Here is a 23,413-nt window from a genome sequence, read left to right as displayed (position 1 = left end):
AATTAGATGAAAGCAAAATGTCAAGCATAGGAATACTCTTTCATCTGATATTCCAAAGAAACACATTTATTTACATGGGATTAAGAATTTACTTGGCCAAGTCAGTTTATTTTTCCTGACCAGGTGAGGATATTCCTATTGATTTGAAAGTTGATGAAGCAGTGACTATTCAACTACCAGCTTTGTTTATGATCATAGGCTCAACCTTACTGACTGTGCAGTTAGTTTGAGGATGGGAATGCTGACATATCACCAATGACACTGAGTCAGCCTCAGTGGTCGACACCGGCCCAGTCTATACCGATGCTCTGCCCTATGTTGACACAGCATGTGTTCACACACAATCCAGGAAAGACTTCGCATATATTTGACTTCAGATTATAGACTAAACATCCAGGTAAAGGCCTCATGCCCATGACTGGCCTCTTGGGCCATCTCTAACCAGTGCCCTTTCTTCGTCTTGAAGGCAAGTACATCATGCTGAAGAAGTCTCAGGTTACATTTCTGTACTTGCTGAGGAAACATAATAATTTTGGTGTCATCCAAAGACTTGAACATGGAAATATTGTTTGATCTGTGGATGGAATTTGGGGTAAAGTATTCTAGAAAACAGTTCCCTTTTTCCAGGGTGCCTTTACAGCTGCACAAAGAATCCCACCAAGGTAAAACTAGAGAGCTTCCATCTGCTTACGTGGCTGACTTTACAGTGCAAAATGGTGAGCTGAGGCAGGCTTGGGGGCACGAAGGAATCTCATCTATTTTCAGTTTTTATGCTTACCTTAGCAGGCCATTATACTACATGCAGACTGTAATGGCTCTGTGGGTGAAGGACTCCAATCTCTACCTCTGGGATCATGAGGGTCAGGGCCAGAAGAGAGCACAGCTCTGGTAAGATGTCTTAATTCTCATCTCTGACTCAGATGCCAGGAGAAAATGACAGAATACTTGCCTGGGCAGGTTGTAGAGAGGGGCCATCCTGAAACAGGCCACCACTGCCCGTTTCCGCTGCTTTGATAGCAGTTTGTGCCAGACCGCCTTCTTGGACCTCAAAGGCTGTTCCACCTAAGAAGAAATCACATGGGTAGGTGCACACCAGGCCGATCTGGGTGGCAGAAGGCAGTCACCTGCAGCCCAGACTTCTCAACCCTAGAAGAATTTTGATTTCTCAACTGTAGTCAGCAAAAGGTACCCAGCACTAAATGATTCAGTCTGTGGGAGTCTTAGGCTTTATTTCTTTTCCCAACTGCTTTTGGTGGCTTATTGCTTTACAAATGAGTAGGGAACTTGGATGGGTCATTTGAACTAATGGGAAAAATTTGTAAAACACTGGGAATGTTAAGCATTGAGGAGTCTTGCTACAACGAGGCACCAAGATGACACTTTGGGGGTAGGCCAGGATGATCCTTGCTCCTTGCTTTCTGTCTTACAAGGGTGCTCTTAACTAAGAGCTGAGTGTGGAGGAGTTTTATATTCTGCAGGGTAGTCTTCCTTCCTCAATCCTCAGGGTAGATGCTACTTACCTGCTCTAGGTGGAAGACAGCTGCTGAAATTCTCTGCACACGCTCCACTGTCTTTTCTGGGTTGGAAGGTTCTTCACTCTTCAAAACATCCTTGTATAGGTTCAGTTGCCACTTTACAGCTGGGTCATCAGACTGCAAATTGAAGCACGTACATGAAATGAGCAATCTCTTATACCTCTTGAACTGAAAAGGCCTTTTACTCCTAGCATGGTTCCACAGTATTCAAGAGTCTTTTCTATTAATTCCTGTGTCATTTTCTCTATTATCTTTTTCTGGAACAATGTGGATGCTCTGTAGGAACTTCTCATTCTAGCCTATATGTCTCTTAACCCTTCTGTCATATTTTCCACTCCTTTCTCTCTGCGCTGCCTTACGATTTCCTTAAATCAAGCTTCCAATTCATAAATTCTCTTTTCAGCTGTATCTACTATATTTTTAACCTATAACTTAAATTTTTAATTTCAATGATTATTTTTAATTTTAAAAAATCACTGTGAGGTCTTTTTCAGTGCCACCTCCCCTCTCCTTTTTTAAAAATAATCTCTTTAAATATTTCAACCATACTTTAAAATTTCCTTTCTGTAGTTCCTTAGGCTTGAATTCTTCATTTTTTTGCATTTTCTGACTCTCTAATGGTGGTGGATTTCCTTTCACACTGTATTTTTATGAGCTTGTATTCAGGAGGAGTTTTGTTGACTGGCATCTCAGCCCATATTCTAGCAGGTAGACACTCTCTAAGTGGTTTCATGGCTGTTTTTACAGAAGATTCATGGGTTTCACTGGTTCAAGGCCAGTTTTATGTACGTTTCTTGCTCTACATTCATGCACGGCATAGGAAGTTAGGCCCCACACTCCCGTTCCAGGTTACTAAAACCCCCAGCCCCTATAATATATATATCTGGTCAGGAGAGCTCTGTGAGTTTTCCCAACTGCATCATCTTCTCTTCATTACTATGATTTAGAGCACCTTCTTTTTTCTGGCACTTGGAATTTCTTTTTACTAACTTTTTTGTAGTATATTTTACCCACCATTCCTACATATTTGGGATAGAAAGGAGAGGCTATTTGTGTCACTTTAATCTTCCATCTTAGAGCATAATATAATGTATCTGAGGAAAGAGTTGTTCAGATGTGCAGGCTTGGAAAAATCTGAAATAGCCTTAAAATCAAAATTGGTCTTGATTTTGTTTTTTTGGGTTATATCAACTCAGGTACAAAGTTACTTTGTTTACAAATCTCTAGAGCTGGAAGTACTAAAACATCCCCCAGGTGTCTGTTCCCCTCTTTAACAAACCTCACAGTCAGTAAATTATGAGACCTAATCTAACCCCCCTGCTATGGCTCGATGCTCACACAGTGGGAGGTGGGAAGACATGTTTTACTGGGCCTCTCTGCAACGGCAAAGGAAAGAACAAAAATTAAGAGCCAAAAAATGAAAAATTCAGGGCAGAGAGTTAGTTCTACCAATTAAGCACAAGTACTCTGAGACTGTTTTTAGAACACATTTAAAAAAACATGAGTAAACTAAGTGGGTGTGTGGCACCCTGCAGCCAGAAGGAAGCCTGTGTGAGTTCTCATTGTCTTCCTGCTGCATCACCTTTTCCTGCAAGTGCAAGTTATTCCACAGATGTTCCTTCACCTCTTCGTCTGTGTCCTTCTGTGGAAAGAGATGTTGAATTTTATTCCTACCGGTCAATATGGAAATATAAAGCAGGGCGCAAGGATGCACTGAGGGCCAATGGACAGTTTTGCTGCGATCTTTATTACGAGGACAAAAGAATAGAAATGACAAAGACTCATCCCAAAGGGCATGCGCTGACTCCCAACTCAGCTGTAAAGACGATGGGGTGTTGGGACTTCCCTGGTGGCGCAGTGGTTAAGAATCCACCTGCCTATGCAGGGGACACGGGTTTGAGCCCTGGTCCAGGAAGATCCCCCATGCTGCAAAGCAACTAAGCCCATGCGCCACAACTACTGAGCCTGTGCTCTAGAGCCCACGAGCCACAACTACTGAACCCGCGTGTCACAACTACTGAAGCCCATGCGCCTAGATTCCATGCTCCACAACAAGAGAAGCCACCACAATGAGAAGCCCACACACCGAAACGAAGAGTAGCCCCCACTCGCCACAACTAGAGAAAGCCCGTGTGTGGCAACAAAGACTCAACGGGGCCAAGAATAAAATACAATAAAATAAAATTTAAAAGATATATATATAAATGGTAAATGAAAAAAAAAAAAAAGATGATGGCGTGTTGTCTCTGTGCACCTTAGCACCTCTGTGTCCATTGGTCTCCGGGGAAGAAGGACAAACCCTTTAGGGGCTGAGCACTGATCACCACCTCCTGTATTACATGCTCCGCCAAAGCAGATGGGCAACTTACATAGCTGTACCGTGATTTTGCGAGGGAGATCAGCTCCTGATCGCCTGGGGTGCACATATTCAAACCAATGGGCAGCATTTTCTTGAGTGCAGCCACGATGAGGGAGGTCTGGATGGAATACAAGTCTCCCCTCCGCTTCGTCTTCTTCCGCTCCTGGTCCTGTCCTCCAGACTAGGAGATGAGGTTGAAACAAACGGGCTCAGTGACTCTGAAAGGCACCGCCTCACCTTGGAGGCAGCCTGCCTCCTGTGGCCCCATCAGTACAGGGTGGGCCTTTCTATTAAACATTTCAGAGGACAGTAAAGGAGCATATGAAACAAAGACAACCAGGTGGCCCTTCAAGACCGGCTCTGACCCTGAGCCCTCTCCTTATGCGCATGCTCACGGAACCACGTGACCAGACACACACCACGGACACCCACGGTCTCTGTTCGCTGACATCTGGGCAGTACGAACAAACTGGTGTTTCTACTAAAAGAATGATTCGATAACTGACAAAATGCAGAAAAGAACTGAGAATCCTGATGCTGGGCGGCAGTAAACAAGTGAAAGAGCATCTACCCTAAAACAACTGCTCGTGGCCCGGGCTGAAGCGAGCCTTTTGGAGCACCTGCATCCCACTCAGCCTCCGTTCAAGGCAGCACACGGTCCTGCAGGAAAAGGGGAACCCCCAAGTAGGTAGGGCTGCTTTGGGATCTGGCTGGGGCAGAGTTAGGAGAAACAGTGCAGACAAGCGAGGAGGGAACGCCCCAAGTCTGGGGGAGCCTGCCCTCTTTTGGTTACACTTTCTCACCCCTTTCTGGGAGCGTTCATCCAATGAAGTGGGAGGTTTGAGAGAAGAGGCCAATGCACTAGGCTATGGCAGCCCCAGGCAACCAACTGAGGACCCTCTGCACCCACAACACGAGGTGGGTATGGGTGGGCTCAACAAAACAAGGCTCTGTGGTGACCCGATTTTCCTGAGTCAGGTTCCAAAAGAGCCAAGCTGCCCATGTGGTACGTCATTTGCTGGACTCAGCCTCAGCTGAGGGGGCTCTTGCTGGAAGTGAGGAAGGGCTGGGTGGCCAGAGGCAGAGAATGAAGTCAGGGACCATGACAGGGGAGAATAGGGGCTCATTGAAGCTTTTGCTTTATGAGGTGCCTTCAAGTGTTTGCAGCATCCAGGTGGTCACGCTGTGGTTCACAACAACCCAAACACATAAGGCTCTGGGAGCAGAGAAGAGGCCAGATGCCTCCTCTGGAACTGGCTTGTAAGACCTGGGGCCCTGGGCTGGAACAGAATTTGTTTTATGAAGGATTGGCTTTCTGAGAGAAGATTAAGTATGGTCAGAATTAACACTGTCTTGGGGCTGATCTCTTTAAATTACTTCCCAAAGTATGAAGGAAGTTCATAATTATTAATAGACACTCTTAAAATAGTGGCAACTTCTTTTACCCAGCTTGTGGTGGCTAAACGTTCGGGTGGTTACACCACAGAAACCACAGTGAAATCCCTGGCCAGCAAAACCCAGTCTGACCAAATACTGCCAGACAGTTCTACTTGTGCCTGGTGCTCCAAAACAACAGGCCAGATCCAGGACAGCAGTGGGAGGTGGCAGTGAGAAACATGAGGAGGGAGGGGGATTTGAGGCAGACAGGCAAGATACAAAGTGTCTTATGTTCTAGACACACAGTGGAGAGCTGATTTACACAAAGACCTCAAGAGCTCTATCATTTACCGAGTGCTTGCTGGGTTCCTTAGATGTTCTATCAGGCAGAGAATTCTAAAGGTTGTGCCTAATGCAGAACTCATTTAAAGTCTAAATTACCCTTGAAAATTGTAAGGGTAATTTGTGAGGTTCTATCCTCAGATTGTCCATAGAAGATAGAACCCAGTTTTGTGAATATAAATTATGAGGTATTGTTACATATACATTACATATAAATGTAAGAGGTTAATAGTAACATGCAGTGTACCATCAAGGAAATATGCAAAGTAGAACTCTGTGGATTTGATACACAATTTAAATAATTTCTTGCTCACCATTTTATTTGGCCAATCTCATGTTGTTCTAACTACAAATGCTAAATATATGATGTGGCTCCAACGTGCCTGCTACTTAAATAAAGCAATTCTAATCCTCCCAACAAGGCTGAGATACCCAGTCAATTTTATAAAGGGGAACATGATGTTCAGAGCAGTTAAGTGATTTTTCCAAGGTCACACAGCAGTTAAGAGTCTGGGCCAATATCCAGACCGACATCTACCTGGCCATGGCTCCATTTTCCTTTTCTAACTAAGAGCTACACATGACCTGGTTCCTGCACATCTCCCTGTCTCTGCTACAGACCTGAGTGCAGAGGGCTTGGGACAAGTGGCAGCAGACATGCATCGATGGAGGCACAGAGAAATATTTCTAAGCAATAACCTGTATAGGTTACTAGAAAATTGTCCTAGGGTTTATTCCACTGTGTGCACATTTTATGCAAAAACTCATGGCTATTTCCAGTCCTTGCTGCTGATTCCAAATCCTTGACTTTAGTCCTTGGAAAACCCTCTTTGACTCATAGGAGCCTTGCACAAGAGGCAGACATGTATAGTGTGGAAGGGCTGGGATCACTAACAGCAGATAAGAGGAGTGAGTCTCCCGAGCTCTCAGTCCCAGTCAGCGTCCCTATCTGTAAGTATGCTGGCTGCAGAGTGGGCGGCTGGGGAAGGGAGCAGAGATAGCAAGGAGACCTCGGATAGGGCGAGGCTTGGTTGGCTTCCCCGGCTTCCCCATTCCAAGGGTGGGTAGGGCCTACATTCACTCTTTGACAGGCAGTTGTCTTCCCTGAAGCAGACCCGGGGGACCTCCAGGTGGGAAAATCCATTCTGTACCACCCCCATGGTGATCACAGTGCAGAGGGTGGCCAGAGTCTGGCACCTCTAATACTAGGACAGAAAAGACACGTCATGCATTTGACCTGTACCTTTACTTGCATGGCCTGTGTGGAAAGACAAGAGAAAAGAAACAAGGAGAAGTCAGTCAGTGAAAGCAGGGGTCCAAGACACAAGGCACCACATGTTAGTCACAGCTCTTTCACCCCCATTCCTCTGCCAACACAATAGAAAACCAACGGCTCTGGAAGCCGGTTGAGCACAGCATGAAGAGCGGGTGGGAGGTTAGGATGGAGGTTAACTGGATCAAAAGGACTTACACCCAGACCAAGCAGTGCATCCCTGGGGCAAGGTCATCAGAGACCAGCCTTCCAGAGTGTGTGACCCTCAGACCCTGGTGGTCTTCAGATCTGGCCACCCAAGTGAACTCTTAGATCTCATGCCTTCCCCTCCTCCCACCTCCCTCCTGGCACCTGGGTGGGATGCAGACAATCTGTCATGTAACCAAAGACCCCAATTTTCTTTTTTCCTTCCACCCACCACATTATCACCTCCAGAAGATCTGTGGTTACAAAAAGAGTAGGGAGACCTGAACTAAGGGGCCATGTATGTGCTTCCCCTAAAAAAAGTTTCTAAAACATGTACTCTAGGAATATCCAAGGTGGTTCAGGATCACCCCATAGCCCAAAGGATGGGGAATCTCCCTTCTGTGCTGTGACCTTTAAATATACCTTAGGTCAAAGGCTCCTACACGCTATAGGCTCTAATTTTATTCTTTTCTTCACATATTGCTAGGATTAGTTAACTCAACGCATTTCCCTAATGCTGGAAATGCTTTTATGTATGTACGTATGTATGTATGTATATATGTATTTATCTATCCATCGATCTATTTATGCCTCTTTTAAATGTTAGCTGAAACTTTTTATTTCCGAAACAGAAATCTAGAAATTCCTATACCTTCAAAATCATTTCATTTCTGAAACAGAAATCTAGAAATTCCTATACCTTCAAAATCATTTCATTTCCCCACACTTTATCACCAATAGTTTATGACCAAATAGACAACTTATGTGTGAACTTTAAAAAAAAACAGAGACTCTTAAGGGAAAAGGAGTTGGAGGAGGACACAGCACATGGTAGGTGGTGTGCTGTGTTGAGACAGCACACGGTGGGGAGGCTTCGGAACAAGGGCAGAGCTGTGCCATCTGAAGTGCTCACCCCCACTGAGGGGGTAAGGGAAGGAGAGACCAGTCAACCCAACATTAGATGGTAGAGGGAAAGGTGGATGTCCAGAAGCCAGTCTGAGAATCAGAGAGCAAGAGGGAGAAGGAGAGTGAGACAGTGAGAAAGAGAGAGAGAGAGGCACCAAAGGAGGAGGGAGGGCAGTAAGAGAACAGGGAAGGGTAGAGGAGGCAATGGTAGAGAGAAGAGGGGGAGGGGATGGGAGACAGAGAGATGAAGTGAATGGGGGAGGGGGAGGGGGAAAGACAGGGAGAAGAAGAGAACGAGGGAACAGGAAGGGGGAGAGAGAAGAGACGGGGGAGGGGGGCAGAGGGAGAGAGAGCACTTGAACTACACAAGTGCAAGGGCAAAGGGAATACAAATGAAAGTGAAAAAAGGTGGGGGGGTGGAGGGAATGAGAGAGAGGCGAGTGAGCAGCTCAGGAGATGGGAAGAAGAAGCAAAGTCACACATGTCATTCTGAATACCCTGCACAAGCATAAAGATGTCTTCTCAACTCCTCCCTGCCCCTTTTCAATACACTGAAATCACGCTCATGGGGTGGAGTGGCTTTACATGAGGCACTCTAATATTTGCTGCATCACAACTCTTTTATTGTTTATAATCTTGGTCAAGGAACTGGCATTTCTTGGGCTAAACACATTCTAACTTACCATTCCCCTCTGAGGAAGTTGCTGCCATTTTTCCAGAAAACAAAACGAGTTTAAAAACAAAACAAAAAACACCGTGCTCAGCTTAGTTATGTATTGCCTAACATGTATTTGCAAACTGGTGTTATATAAACAAAATACAATACAATGAGCTCCCCCCAAAATGTGCTTTAGCTGCTGGAAAAAAGGACACATCTTTGAACTGACCTTCAATTAATCAAGTAAGAACAGTGTGGCCCACTGTATATTTTTTCCACTTCCTTTCCATCTGCAATGGCATGTGCAGTGTGTGTGGGCACGCAGCATTCCAGCACATATCTCTGCCATATGCACTGAGGCCAACTTCATTTATACAACACCAGAATTCAATTAGGGGTGCAGATAAAAGCAAGCACAGGTGACCATTCAGATCAGGTAGTAGAGAGAACATGTAATTTCAGGGAGGCAAAGGCAATGGGGATTCAGCTGATAATAAAGAGAATACCCCCTCTTCATCCTCACAATATGTAGTTCTACAACCAAAAAATACCAGAAATGGCTATGAGTTGCTGTTTATTGGAAGTATGATATCTCTCTGTCTGAAATAATGTGCTGAATTTATGTAACATTATTCAATTCTAGAGATGCATTTAAAACTGACTTTCCAACAGGGCCTACTAGTAGAGCTGGGAGAAGTCAGGCAGTAAGCTTAAGCCCATTCTACAGATTGGTAAACTGGGGCCCTGAGAAGTCAAGTGAATGATGCAAGGCCATACCTATACCGAGCAGCTGGGCCAAGAGTGGGACTTCACTTCCTTTCAGGCTCTGGTCCTGTTTGCTACTACACTTTGTGTCTCAACTGAGGCCACAGGAACAATATGAATATTTGTTACCCTGAGAAGCACAGCAAATATTATTTAACATCTAGGGAGTGTCCTTACATCCATTACACTGTAACTTTGACCCTCTCCAACACATCTCAGAAAAAAACTGGCATACAATGTCAATGGAAATGAAATGAAAGCATCTGCTCCTATGGACTAACCTTACCAGCAGGAAAGATGCACAGATTCTGAATATGCTCATCCTCTGACAAGACTAACATACGCTTTTCCTCATTCAGTGATGTGAGTGAACAATTTCAGGTTAGTTTGTTAGTAGGTTAGTTTTGAAACATCATTCTTTGTCACCTCTTCTCTTTCCAAGTATAAATCCAAGGACCCTGAGTATCCATTCATCACCAGAGGGCTGAGATTATCTTTGCCATTTCTGCTCATCTGGGATCCAAATCCTTGTATCAGAATCATTTTCTTTGCTTTTTTGCCATCCGCTGACAATAACAATGGATGCTAGCTGGTTCAATCAAAGGCCAAAAGATCTACCCCAAGTTGAAGGCAGCAAGGAATCTGTCTGGGATTCAGTGACTTTCGGCAGGTGGACAGGGTCAAATGAGACACTGTAATGGTTGTAAGAAGACCCTTCAGAGGGAACTTAGGGATAGATAACCAGGGATCAGAAATCTGAAAATATCCTTCCTCCTGTACCTCACATGAGCAGCTGTGTTTGCCAAAAGTCAAATGCAAAATAACCTTTGGAAAATCAAATAAAAATTATCCAAACCACAAAAGGATGCACCTTAAGTAAGGTTCCTTTGCAGCAAAGATTCCTCTTGAATGTGAATATATATACCTAATCTCTCTACATTGTATGTGCACAGTTCTATTTATCAAACTTTACTAAACAGCGCATACCAGATTCTAAACTCTGAGAATCAAATTTTGGATGCTGGAAGAAGTGTTAATAATGTCAACATAGCTTAAAGATGGAAGGGATGGAAAGTTCAGAGTGATTGCAGCTGACCAGAGCTAGGCATGCTTGGTGAAGTTTTGGGTGTTGAAGTTTTCACTTTTGGTGGCCCCTGGTCTGCAGCTCTGCATACAAAGGTCTTCTATCCCAAATGGTTATTTGGAAGGTTGCCCCAAGAGCTTTGCTACAAACCCGCGACTGTCATCTTTCCAGAACTGGTTCTCACTTCTGAGGGGTTCCCATGCACACTCTACCTTCCTGGTCCTCAGAGGCAGCACTGTACCAGCAGTGAGAGAGATGCACATCTCAGGTGTCACACGTCTCTTATACGTGACAGTACAGTCAACCCTCACCCAGGCACGATTCTCAGGGGAAGAGAGTCCAGGTAAGCCACGACAGCCGGGAACGAAACAGCACATTTAAGTAAGCTTTGTTTTTGTGTGTACACCTAAAGGAGTGTGTCTGAGAATTCTCTCCAAGCAAAACCTCACTGTGCAGAGCTGACTCAGGGGGAACCCGGAGGCCGGCTGCCCCTCCTGTATTCAATACTTCGACACCCTCCCTGTAGGTGACTCTGTTTTCAGACAGATGTTTGGAACGCCCTCTTTCAAACATTTCCCTGCAGGGGGATGGACAAATGTTTGGGTTTCTGAATGCAACTCCCGTGGAAAATAAACAGAAGGCATTAAGAGGTCAGCACAGCTGAATAAAGCAGCTACTAGATGTTCAAGATAGGAAGAAAATAAGTGCACTGTAAGAATATGTGTCTACGAAATCTTCAAAGCAAGGCAATGTCCTCACAGCTAATTAAAAGGTGGCTCTAGGCACATGTATTTTTGTAGCTTTTCTACACAGCAAGTAGTTCTACTTTAAAACAAGTAACAGCAGCTTTTGTTTTGGAGACCTCTCGAATGCCTTAGGCAAGTCTTAAAACTTAAGCTTTCTGATGCACAAAGCAGCTATTTATTCATAAAATGTGATGACCATGCTTATTTCAGAGCAGTTTCTTCTGGCTCATTCTCAAAGAAAGAACAGTGGATCTGTTGGTTTCTGTTGTTTGACCTAAACGCAGTAGGAGCTAATCCCTTCATACACCCAAGGTATGTAGCTTAGGTCAAGGTTGGAGAGTCTTTGGAATTGATTTCTATGGACTTACTTTTGACATCTTGCTTTTGCTGTCTCCAGTTAAAAATGCCAAATTATTAATTTCGTTCTGAATCACAAAATTTTGCTCTTCCCTCTTGAAGTTCTAAGTGGGGGGAAATAAAAAAGCAAACATTACAAGAAAGTTGAGGTGTACCTTTCACCACCAACTCTAAATCCAGGGCCCCCGTGTGTGCTTACGTGAGATTTACACCACAGGATGAAGACCTCTGCCACCATGCGGAAGAGCTGGTCAGAGTCAGCATCAGGGCTTTTGAGCCAGTTAGATCTGAGGTGAAAGATAAATGAATATGCATGTGGAATTCAGCAATGATTGAAAGAGTCACACTCTAAAAATTATACTGACATCAGATGCACACATTTATTCAGATAAAATTGCATTCCCATAGAAGGCAATCTTCAGAGAGACTAAATAACAATATATTCCTTGCATGCTTAGATATAGGCGTGTAATTGTTGTAGGTATTTTTGAAGACCTACAATAATCATTTCCATTTTACCAAAGGATTCCAGTATTCCCTTAGCAAAGAGATGTCAGAAATCAACATTTCAAAATGGTCAAAGGTAAGGGTTTTTTTTGTCCTTTAAACTGAAGAGGTGATTAAGGTTACATTCTAAGTTTTGGGACAGGCCTCCTTTAATCCTCAAGTCTAGCAAGACTAGGACAGTCTTGGTCACTATGACATCTAATCTTGTCAAGCCTCTGAAATTGTGAGCACTCTATAAACAGTTCAGGCCTTGCCCGTTTTCCTTTCAAAGCCACTTTTATGAATGAAATCTGTAAGACAATAATTTTTTTTAACTGTTATATAAAGTGTATAGGCAGAGACCAAACATCTCCTATGCCCTTTGAAATGGTTTGCAAATTCCCTATAAATAGGCATTACTCATTTAAAAAAAGAATACTAGGCTAGGTTAAGAAATTTCACAGTGGCAGCAAGAGGGCTAAATTGCAGTAGAATTCAGTCATTTCCTAAAAGTTGTCTTGCCCCTGTCTTGTGCATTTGAATTATATTTTGAAATGGCTGGGTACTACATAAAGTAACACATTAGAAATTAAATTGTCTATCGTCTTTCTTAAAGAAAACTTTGGGGCTGTCATGAATGGTCTAAAAAACCTAATGTCCCTTGGTTGTGTGCATGGTAATAGCTATCAAAAAGCCAGTTCCCTAAGCCCTGGGACATCAGACTGAATTGCTCTGAGTAGCCTGTACCTTCTGCTCATTCACGGAAGGTACGAGGCTAAGGAAGAAAGGTGAAGACTCACGAGGCCAAGACCACCTCTGGATTCCTTTCTCATCTCCTCAATTCCTTCCCGCCCTGAGTTCCAGCCTCATGGACATTCTTGTCTAATCTTCCTGGTTTTCTACCTCAACTAGCCTCTCCTTTATAGGCAGACACTACAGGTGGTCTGCCCAACACTCATTCTCCTCTTCTTCCTTAGGCACAAACCCCCATTTTACTCCGGGGGGCACTGTGCCCTGCTGAAGGTCACATTACCCAGCCCCCCTCGAGGGACAGCCGTGGAACTAAGTTCTGATCAATGAGATGGAAGAGGAAGTTGTTGGATGAGCCTTCTGGAAAAGCTCTCTAAAAAGGATCAGATAGCTGAAGGTGCCCTTTTGCCTTTCTACTTCCTCTCTGGAATGAAAATATGACAGCTCAAGCTCTAATTGGCATGTTGCACCTGAAGTAACTTTGAACATGGAAGCCAATGTTAAGGACAGAAAGACAGAGGAGTGAGGGTTTCTAATGAGGACTGGCCATACTGGCCATGGATGGCTATCTCTGGACTTCCTTCACATGTGAGGTTTAACTTCTAATTTAAGCCACTCTATAAGGTATCCGTCACTAACAGCAAAATGCAATCCAAACTCGAGGCTTGAGACTGGTAATGCTTTTTGGTTTCTTTCATATTGATTTTTCAGGAGTGCTTTTTCAGGCTCAAGTGTCAGGTTTTATCAGAACTGCCAGCTGTTCCTTCTGTAGCGCTTTGGTTTAAATGTGCTTTATAGGCTTGCACTATGCCTTGAGTGGGAAGAGGCAAGGGGGTCACATCCTATCCCGCCGAGGAAAAGCACAGCCACAGGCGGTGTGAGTCGCAGGAACACTGAAAACAAAATCTCAGGTAAACATTCGCTCACAGGAGAAAGAGGCTTTGCATACCTTTGTCTTCATATGGGAATGCAGTTTCAGCTGAATGAATTTTGTTTACAACACCCTTCTTCCAAGAGGCAGATTTTTTTTTTTTACGGTAAGCGGGCCTCTCACCGCTGTGCCCCCCCCCGCACCCCCGCAGAGCACAGGCTCTGGAAGCGCAGGCCCAGGGGCCATGGCTCACGGGCCCAGCCACTCCGCAGCACGTGGGATCCTCCCGGACCGGGGCACGAACCCACGTCCACTGCATCGGCAGGCGGACTCTCAACCACTGCGCCACCAGGGAAGCCCCCAAGAGGCGGATTTTTACTCTGTCTTTAGTGAGGTTCTTTCTTCAGGTTCAGAATGGTGGGTACACATGGACCCACCATTAAATGTGTTCCCCCAGGCACGTAAACTCTCTGCACCTCTCAAACCAGATTAAGTCAGTATTTGCAGGAGGACAGAAGAACCTGACCTTGCCTCTCCCACTTGCCCGTATACTTCCTACCCCCAAATGATGGAACAAGACTCTCTCCTCCCTGCTCCCAGCCTTCCACACAACTCAGACCTTTCTCAACATTCAGACATTTGATCCTTTGGGAGGTACTTAACCGACCTGTGGGTTTCTTTGATCATCTGCTCTGCATGCTGCCAAAAGGCAGCTGGGAAATGCAAGGCTGTAGGTGGGGAAGACAGTTGGGTTTAGAGGTAAAACAGAAACAAAAAGCAGGAGAATAAAGGAGAGTTAGACTGCTATTGTCAAAATGACAACTTATCAGGTTTGCGAAGAAAGTAAAGCCAGTTATCAGGTTTTGAAAGAAAGTAAAGCCATGTTCGTATATATTCACGGTCCTGTTGTCTGACTAAGAGGTAAGAGCTTATCTCTGTCTTGTCCCTGAGCCTCTTGTAGAGGATACAGCCTGAGGTGGTCACCACACAGGATTTACTTGGATTCCCTTCAACAGTTTGCGAGATGGGTTTTCACCCAAAATCATACTATTTAAAGTTGGTCGTTTCTGTTCAGAGTGTGTCTGATTTCCAGAAAGGAGGCTGAGATGCTGCTGCCTTGTGTAGAGAGGTCTGTTGAACCTATGCTGACGTATAATCTCCCGGCATGAGGAGATGGAGCCCTGATTCGCCCTGTTCGGACCACAGAAGGCTTGGAGCTCTTGCTCATTCTGGGTCAGCTTCAGGTTCAACACTGACCCACAGAAGCTTCTCTTCAGAAGACTGTTTCAGCTGTCGAAGAGACTTGGAACACTGTTGTGACAGGGCTGAAGGAAGTCCAAAGGTTTAATAGGACGAGAGAAAACAGGGGAGGACAGGACAAGATGGCTCTCTTCAATGTTTAAAGAGCTGCCACAAGAAAGACTGGAGTAGTTTTGTGTGGCTCTAGAGAGCAAAATCAGAGCTGATAGGAGATACAGATCTGAACTCAAAAATGGTTCCGAGTGGGGGGAAGGGGAATTGGATGAAGGTGGTTAAAGATATAAACTTCCAGTTATAAGATAAATAAGTCTTAGGAGGTGTAAGGTGCAACATGATTAATCTAATTAACACTGTATGTTATACATGAAAGTTAAGAGCGTAAATCCCAAGAGTCCTTATCACAAGGAAAAAATACTTTTTCGTGTCTTTTATTTTGTATCTGTGTGAGGTGATGGATGTTCACTAAACGTATTCTAAGCATTTCATGATGTATATAAGTCGAATCTTTCTGTTGTATACCTTACACTTACAGAGGGCTGTGTGTCAATTATATCTCAATAAAACTGGAAGAAAAAAATGAATGAGAAAGAGTTGAACAAAAATGGCTTTAACTGTCTGAAACTAGAATGGGAAGGCACACACAGTATGGCTGTACCTGTCATCCATAACTGTGGTGGATAATCAGGCAGGAAATGCACCGCTAGGAAAAGGGAAGAGGATATTGATTCATCCAGTTATAGGTAAGATGAGCTGGCCTCTATTATTCCTGCCAACTCCACAATCCTGTGCTTCCAAGCCAGCCAATTCTTTTGGGTGAAGAAAGAACTTGAAGGAGGTAAAGGCACACACACAGGAAGGAAGTATTTCTAAGCGAGGCTCAGATGGCCATAATGCTCCCTGGTGTTCAGGGAAGAAAGGGTTGAAAAGTGGGGATGAATGAATTAGTGATGATCTCAAAGACTCTCTGACATTGCCATTTTTAGCAACTGTCAAACAACGTGTAAGTGGAACACACTCTATCTTGCATCTTGATTGTCAATAGTGACAAATGCAGTTAAAGAGCTATTCCAGGGGCAACCTTACTCTACTTTCATTTCTGTTTTCACCTCAAACTCTGACAAATTCCTTCGCTAACCTGCTAACATAATTATGTTATCAGAAATGACTAAAATGATGACCCTGAAAGCAGGATTTCTTTTGAGACAGTGAGTAAAATTCCCCACAGATAGGTAAGGAATTTCACACACACACACACACACACACACACACACACACATATAGTATGTGTAAGATGTTTATTTTGCAAAGCTAAATATAAGTAATCTTATGTAAATATTTTAAACAGTAAGTACAATTTACCTTATGAAGTAAATGCTAAAATGGGCATATCCAGACCTATTCCTTGCCCATGACAGAATGGCATACCACTCAAAAAGTCAGCAATGTTCCCCCCAATATCCCTAGGTCTTTTCAGTATCTACAATGGAGTATTTTAAAATTAAACCTTCCCAAACTTACATTTGAGGCCTCTAAGCTTTAAGAGGGTGTGGTATATATAATAAAAACATCTATTTGGTCTTTGCCTTCCACTGGGACCAACAGTCCTTTGTTCCTTTGCCTGTTCATGAACATTAGGCTCCTATGCCTTCACTTCCCCCTCATCCAGCTTAAATCCCATGGCCAATCTTTAGAATTACCCTCTAATATACACCCTCAACTCCCTAACCCATTTTTCTTCGTCACACTCATTTTGCAAAGCCCCAACCCTGGTTAAATCCAACTCTCTTCCCAGTCTGGGCCTGTACCTGGCAGCCAAACTGGCTGGAGAAAAACATGACTTGCCAATGGGTCCCACTTTAAATTCACGTCCGCAGACCTCAAGTGGGGCCCTGGATGCTGCCCGGCAAGCCCACCCACTTCCCTGGTCCACCTGCTCTCCCACTCTCCCTGGGCCCTGCCTCCTTCCTCCTCAAACCTCCAAGCACCTTCTCTATCTTAAAAACTCTCCTCTTGGGCTTCCCTGGTGGCGCAGTGGTTGAGAGTCCGTCTGCCGATGCAGGGGACACGGGCTCGTGCCCTGGTCCGGGAGGATCCCACGTGCTGCGGAGTGGCTGGGCCTGTGAGCCAACTTCTTCCCCCAGCTAGCAGCCCGTTTCTCTGTTCCCCATTATAGTAAAACTCCTTGAATAAGTTGTCTGTACTGCTATCTCCAAGTCCTTTTCTCCCATTCTCTTCCAACCTACTCCAAAAAGGTCTTCATCTCCATCGCTCCATTGAAGCTGCTCTTGTCAAGGTCACCAATAACCTTCATTCATCATTCTTTCCTCCTGGAAATCCCTTGTGAAGTTGGCATCCAGGACACAACATTCTGTTGGTTTCCTCCTGTCTCACTGGTGGCTCCCTCTCAGTCTCACTCACGGGTTCCTGCTCTTCTGCCTGACCTGAGCACATGGGCTCAGTCCTTAGAACTCTTGTCTCTCCCTCTCAAGCCTTTATTTATCTCATCCAGTCTCATGTCGCTCAAAGACCACATATCAACGTGTAGATGACTCTCAAATTCTCATGTCTACACCAGACCTCCCTCCTGAACTCTGGACTCATATATTCAACTGCCCACTCAACATTTTCATTTTTGTATTGAAGAGGAAACTCAAATTTAACACGACTGAAAGTGATATCCTGATCTTGCCCTAAAAAACCTTCTGTATCCACGATCCTCCCCAACTCAACTGCTGGGAACTCCACCCTTCCATTGGCCCAGAATCATCTTTGACTCCTCTCTTTTCTCTTATTCCCAATCTGCATGTCCCAAGGGCTCTACCTTTAAAACAGGCCCAGAATCTGACATCTTCTGTCAACCTTCATTGCTACCAGCCTGGTCCCAGCCACCACCAACTCTTTTTTTTTTTCTTTTTAATTGTGGTAAAATATATGTAACATAAAATTACTCATTAGCAACATTTAGTACAACCATCACTATCTAGTTTCAGAACATTTTCAGGACTCTGTAAGGAAACCCTGCCCCATGATGCAGGGGCTCCCCATCCTCTGCCCCAGCCCTGGCACCACTAGTCCGCTCTGCACCCTCAGCTCTTGACTGGGTCACCGTGAGCCTCTCGGCCGGTCTCCTCACTTCCTTATTTGCCCTGATCCCTCACCACAGCGTTCAAAGACTGAGTCAGATCACATCACAGCTTATCTTCAAACCTGCACCAAGTGCTCATCTCGCTCGGAGGAGAAGCCCTGGCCCCGTGGAGAGAAGATGGCTTCTCGGACGTCTCCTCCTGCTTTCCTGGCCCTTCACTCTTCTCCAGCTCTACTGGCTTCCTCGTGATGCCCTGAACATCCCAACACACACCCCTTCCTCAGGGCTTGTACCAGATGTTTCCTTTTCCTGGGAACATAACCCTTCCCCAGACCTGCACGGTTCCCGACCTCACCTCCTTCGGGTCAGTGTTCAAATGTCGCTTTCTCAGTTAACATTCTTTTAAAACTGCCACACCTGGCACTCCTAATTCCCTTTACTTTGCTTGTATAATTTACTTAGATAAGTAAATTATAAGTAAAGTGTATAAGTAGATCTATAAGTATATAAGTAAGTATATTGTAAATATGCAAGTATTTGTTTTGTTTATTGTCTGCTTGCCCCACTCTCCTGCTGGAATGAAAGCTCCCTGGGCCAACATCTCTTTCTGTTTTGTTCTCTCTTGTCCCCTAATGCCTACACCAGTGCCTGACACCCAGTCAGTAATGTCTGTTGAATGAATGTGTGATAGAGCAGCTGAGGGGCAGAAGTGGGTCACTGCTGCCCTTATTTGACTAAGTCCCCCTTCCCTGTGGTGGCCTGTGAAGATGGAAGGGGTGGCCATGCCACTGATCATGCAGAATCACTGGTCAAGGAGAGCCCTGCCCAGAGGTCCCACACCGGGGATTCTGTGGGGGAGGGGCACTGGTGGTGGCAGCTGTGACCTCCCTCTCTCACCGGTAACAAAACCCAATTCCGTCTCTCCATCCTGGGGACTTGCCTAGGCCTCCTCCGTACCTGTTGTTGTCCACGTAGCGGATCAGCATGGGGTAGAAGGCATAGAGGTCTCTGCAGAGGACGGCAAACTCATCCAGGATGAGGAGCTCTGCCTCCTGGGCGTCCCCTCTGCTGTCGGCTTTCAGCTGCTCCTCCTCCTGCACGGTCTTCACAGCCTTCTTCTTCAGCTTCTCCAGGGTTGGGATGAAGTGGCTTCTTAGCAGGTCCGCCCTGGCTTTGCTGATGATTGGCTGGGCATACACTGTGTTTGCAAACAAAGGTCCTCCCCCTCATTTTGCATGTTATGACAATCGATGAAAGGAAAGAAGTGATACTCAAAGGTGAGGCTGTGAAAAGCCATCAACTCAGGATGGCACTTGCCCTTCCTTCATCCTCTGCTTGGCACTTCCATCTCATGAAGCCTCAGTTGCTGGGGGTGGGGGTGGAGCTACAGGAGAAGGTCTCTATTCCTGTTCTGCTTCTCTAGGCCATGGGGAAACCTTGCCACCCTTTAACTCTTCACGTATGGCGTTTGCTATACCTCTGAGCTCTTCATAACAGACTATCTTGTTTCATTTTAGAGTACATTCAGGTTGGTTTTGGCTCACAAGCTAGATTATAAACATTTTATTCATAATAACCAACACTGTGCTGAGTCAAGAGTAGGCACTCAATACTACATTTTCTGGTTTATAGAAAAATCTCTTGTTAAAAATATATGGACCCAACCACAGTTCTCAGCCCCCAGGACTTGAGAACTGCCAACCTACTGCCTGGGGACTCCTCTGGGCCCTGGGAAAAGCAGAGAAACTACTATCATCTATAATAAACTGAGAGGCAGACTGGGGTGGCCACTAGAAGTCAATGAGCAGAAACAAGCAATCAGTGGGAACTGGGACTATGATTCCAGCCTTCTTGAAGAGAAAGATAAAACTTACGTCTCATGGAGTTTCTTAAATGGAATATCCTATTGGTCTAATCCATAATAAAGATGAGAATCAGAGTAATTATTTAAAGATAAGTGAAATAAAATTCTCAAGAGTCATGAACCATTCACAAAGTGCATTGTGTATTTTGTGTATTTCAAAGTTTCTTTCATGTAGGGCGTTTCAACTGGAAACAGCCTATAATCCAGCACTTTTTCTTCTTAATCTCACTTTACCTTATTTTTTGCTTTCATAAATAAGGCTGTTTTAGAAAGAGAAGGCGAAAACAGTTCTCTGCTGAGAAGCATTAACCAACAGGTCGAAACAACACGGTGATGGCTCACATTTCACACTCCAGCCTTCACCGGGCTGCATTTCTGCTTTGGATCTGGAATCGGAATGGCTGTTCCAGATATGGGTGGTTTGAGGTTGCTATTTAAAATGGACTCTGTTTAGGCACCAGGAATGAAGTGGCCTAACTGAATGAGATCTGGGTTCACCTGTGAAATAACAGGTCAAGTTCAGTTCCCATCAGTGTGCTGTGACATCTTTCCACTGCACCTCTGGGGAAGCTAAGGGAGTCCATCCTTCCATTACCTTCCTTCCCTTAATCCAGATTTAGAAATTAGAGCTCCTCAACAAATTGCCTTAGGGTTAACAATATTCTTGGGCTAATAGGTAAGAAAGGAACATGCCAACTTTATCTACTCATATGTTCCCAGAGGCCTATACTGTCTAGGAGCCATCAGTACCCAAAGTATTTATAATTTGAAGTTCATTTCAGAGACAGGAAGGCGGTAGACATTTTCTTCCTTGGAGTATCTACTCATTTGTCCAGGAAGCTAATAGCTACCACTGATCCCACTGCTGGGTTTTATGGTTAGGAGATTGTAGGGGTGAAACAGCTATGGTCCATGAAAACTGCAGGTCCATCAAAGGCAATGACTTTGCTTTAGCTTCTGTCTTCTCAACTCTACTCTGACAGAGGACACTAAAACATTCATGGTTTCCTGACTGTGGAAAGTGTGGTTACTAATTTTCCAAGGCTCTCCTCTTTTGGAGTTGTTTCAGGAGCAGAAAATCAGCTAACAACACTCATTAAGAGCCTACTGCATGCAAGGAGGAATACAAAACAAGACGGAGATCCAAGTGAGGCTACTGTGAACCTAAGTTAGAGAGTGTCTTAGGAAGCATAAAGTGAAATACAAATGCTAGAAACTTACAGTACAGCTCAGATGGGAGTGAGTTTTGTACGTGTGGAAGACACGCAGGATCACTTACCAAGAACATATGGACAATTATTACTGTAAGAGCAAATGGAATTCTTAAGTACCAAAAGCAAATAAGCAATGATCATGGGAGTCGGGTAGAGTTTATCAAGAAGGGCTTCCTGGAGATTCGAGGGACCTGAATTAGTTGCGGAGTTAGGCAGGAGCATTTGCTCCAGGAAGCTCTACAGGGGAATAAGTCAATTCTTTTCACTGTTAAATATAAGTGTGGGGAGGGGGAATAGCTTAAAGATAGACTAAGAGAAGAAAAGAGAGTCCAGGTGTCTTGGGGCTGGGGCTGGGGCTGGGGCCAGGGCCGGGGAGGAAAGGCATGTGTGGTACCTGCAATGCGCTTCATCCAGGAGGCCTCGTCGATGCCCAGGTTGTTGTTGATGATTTTCAGAATGTTGCCCAGGATGACACTGAGGTGTTCAGAGGTGACCTTGGTGCACCAGGGCCCTGTGCTGGGGGGCAGGTGCTCAGGCCCCCGCTCCCACCAGTAGGACAGGTAGTTGCAGAGCATGGGCAAGATCACCTCGATGACGTGGGGCATCTCCGTGTACCGGGCCCCTGACTCGGCCAGGTCGTTGATTTCCTTCATCAGGCCTTCCAGCTGGGGGATGTCAGGGCACATCTCCTCCACCGTGTCTGGCATCCCCAGAACTGACCAAGAGGGTACAGGAAGAATAAAGGGACAGTAATTCAAAAGCACAAATAGTGCAACCTTCTCTCTCTGTGTCCACGCCTCCTTTGGTCTTTAGACATAATTTTCCACCCCAGAGCCTCAAACAAGTAAGCTCCAGATACAGAGGAACTTTTGCTCTCCTGCTGCCTTTGTAAAGACTGAAGCTTCCAGAGGCTGGGTTATCTTCTAGATGTCATATTCAGGTTAAAACACTTAAACTGAACCTTTTTTTTTTTTTTTTTACATCTTTATTGGAGTATAATTGCTTTACAATGGTGTGTTACCTTCTGCTTTATAACAAAGTGAATCAGCTATACGTATACATATGTTCCCATATCTCCTCCCTCTTGCGTCTCCCTCCCTCCCACCCTCCCCATCCCACCCCTCCAGGTGGTCACAAAGCACTGAGCTGATCTCCCTGTGCTATGCGGTTGCTTCCCACTAGCTACGTATTTTACGTTTGGTAGTGTATATATGTCCATGGCTCTCTCTCACCCTGTCACAGCTCACCCCTCCCCTTCCCCATATCTCCAAGTCCATTCTCTAGTAGGTCTGTGTCTTTATTCCCATCTTACCCCTAGGTTCTTCATGACATTTTTTTTTCTTAGATTCCATATATATGTGTTAGCATACAGTATTTGTCTTTCTCTTTCTGACTTACTTCATTCTGTATGACAGACTCTAGGTCCATCCACCTCACTACAAATAACTCAATTTCATTTCTTTTTATGGCTGAGTAATATTCCATTGTATATATGTGCCACATCTTCTTTATCCATTCATCCTATGATGGACACTTAGGTTGTTTCCATCTCCTGGCTATTGTAAATAGAGCTGCAATGAACATTTTGGTACATGACTCTTTTTGAATTATGGTTTTCTCAGGGTATATGCCCAGTAGTGGGATTGCTGGGTCATACGGTAGTTCTATTTGTATAAACTGAATCTTAAAGGAGCATAACAGAGACATGGCCGAGGGACATTTCATAAGACTTCTCTGTGACACAGTCAGTCTCTTGCTTCTCCATCCTGGCCTCAGTGCATGCACTGCAGGAAAGGCAGGGCTAGGGGAAAAGCAACCCATCGGTGTTGAGTTGCCAATTTGTGGTTGGGTCACCTGGATCATGTCTGTACTGTTTCAAAAAGGAAAAAGAAACATCTTGCATCAAAGATTCTTTCAGCTGGACCAGAAACAACACTTTCCATCCAGTTGAAATTTCAGGGAAGAAAACTTTGCACATACATTGATTTCTGCATTTACAAAAGAAGTTATTGATGACCTGAAGTAACCTCTGCCAAGACCTCTTGTCATTCGCTTAAACCTTTTTGTTTCTGAAGGTTTACCTACAAGGAATAGTGAGTCAGCCCTATCTCTTCCTCACGCTGAGTGACTGAGGTCACTTCACTGAACGAGGACAGACAGGATGAGATGATACAGAGTTCAATATTAAACATAGTCAGATACAAGAACAGCAAACAGAAGAAGCCAAGGGGATATCTGTCTTGTTCTTCTTAAGGCAAAGGACACTCTTTCCCTCCAAGACAGGAGGAGAGACCA

At 44.7% G+C, this 23,413-nt stretch overlaps 1 protein-coding gene across 3 annotated transcripts in view; it reads right to left on the bottom strand.

The window, feature by feature from the left end:
• Positions 1 to 23,413, bottom strand: part of RYR3 (ryanodine receptor 3) — a gene marked incomplete at its 5' end in the record, with an annotated part of 572,808 nt that overhangs the window by 46,918 nt on the left and 502,477 nt on the right. For 2 of the 3 annotated variants that reach the window (XM_081227519.1, XM_081227520.1), the window contains 9 exons: positions 950 to 1,062; positions 1,521 to 1,652; positions 3,118 to 3,177; positions 3,905 to 4,075; positions 6,857 to 6,871; positions 11,600 to 11,692; positions 11,788 to 11,875; positions 18,998 to 19,238; positions 21,513 to 21,833. In XM_081227519.1, coding sequence (XP_081083645.1) covers positions 950 to 1,062; positions 1,521 to 1,652; positions 3,118 to 3,177; positions 3,905 to 4,075; positions 6,857 to 6,871; positions 11,600 to 11,692; positions 11,788 to 11,875; positions 18,998 to 19,238; positions 21,513 to 21,833 — 1,234 coding nt within the window. The remainder of the gene's footprint in view (positions 1 to 949; positions 1,063 to 1,520; positions 1,653 to 3,117; positions 3,178 to 3,904; positions 4,076 to 6,856; positions 6,872 to 11,599; positions 11,693 to 11,787; positions 11,876 to 18,997; positions 19,239 to 21,512; positions 21,834 to 23,413) is intronic. The other variant, XM_081227518.1, reaches the window with a different exon arrangement.

The sequence above is a fragment of the Mesoplodon bidens genome (assembly GCF_964165515.1).
Source record: "Mesoplodon bidens genome assembly, chromosome: 3".
Classification (NCBI taxonomy): domain Eukaryota; kingdom Metazoa; phylum Chordata; class Mammalia; order Artiodactyla; family Ziphiidae; genus Mesoplodon; species Mesoplodon bidens.
The sequence above is the reverse complement of the archived record's forward strand: the minus strand, read 5'-3'. Positions and strand labels throughout refer to the sequence as shown.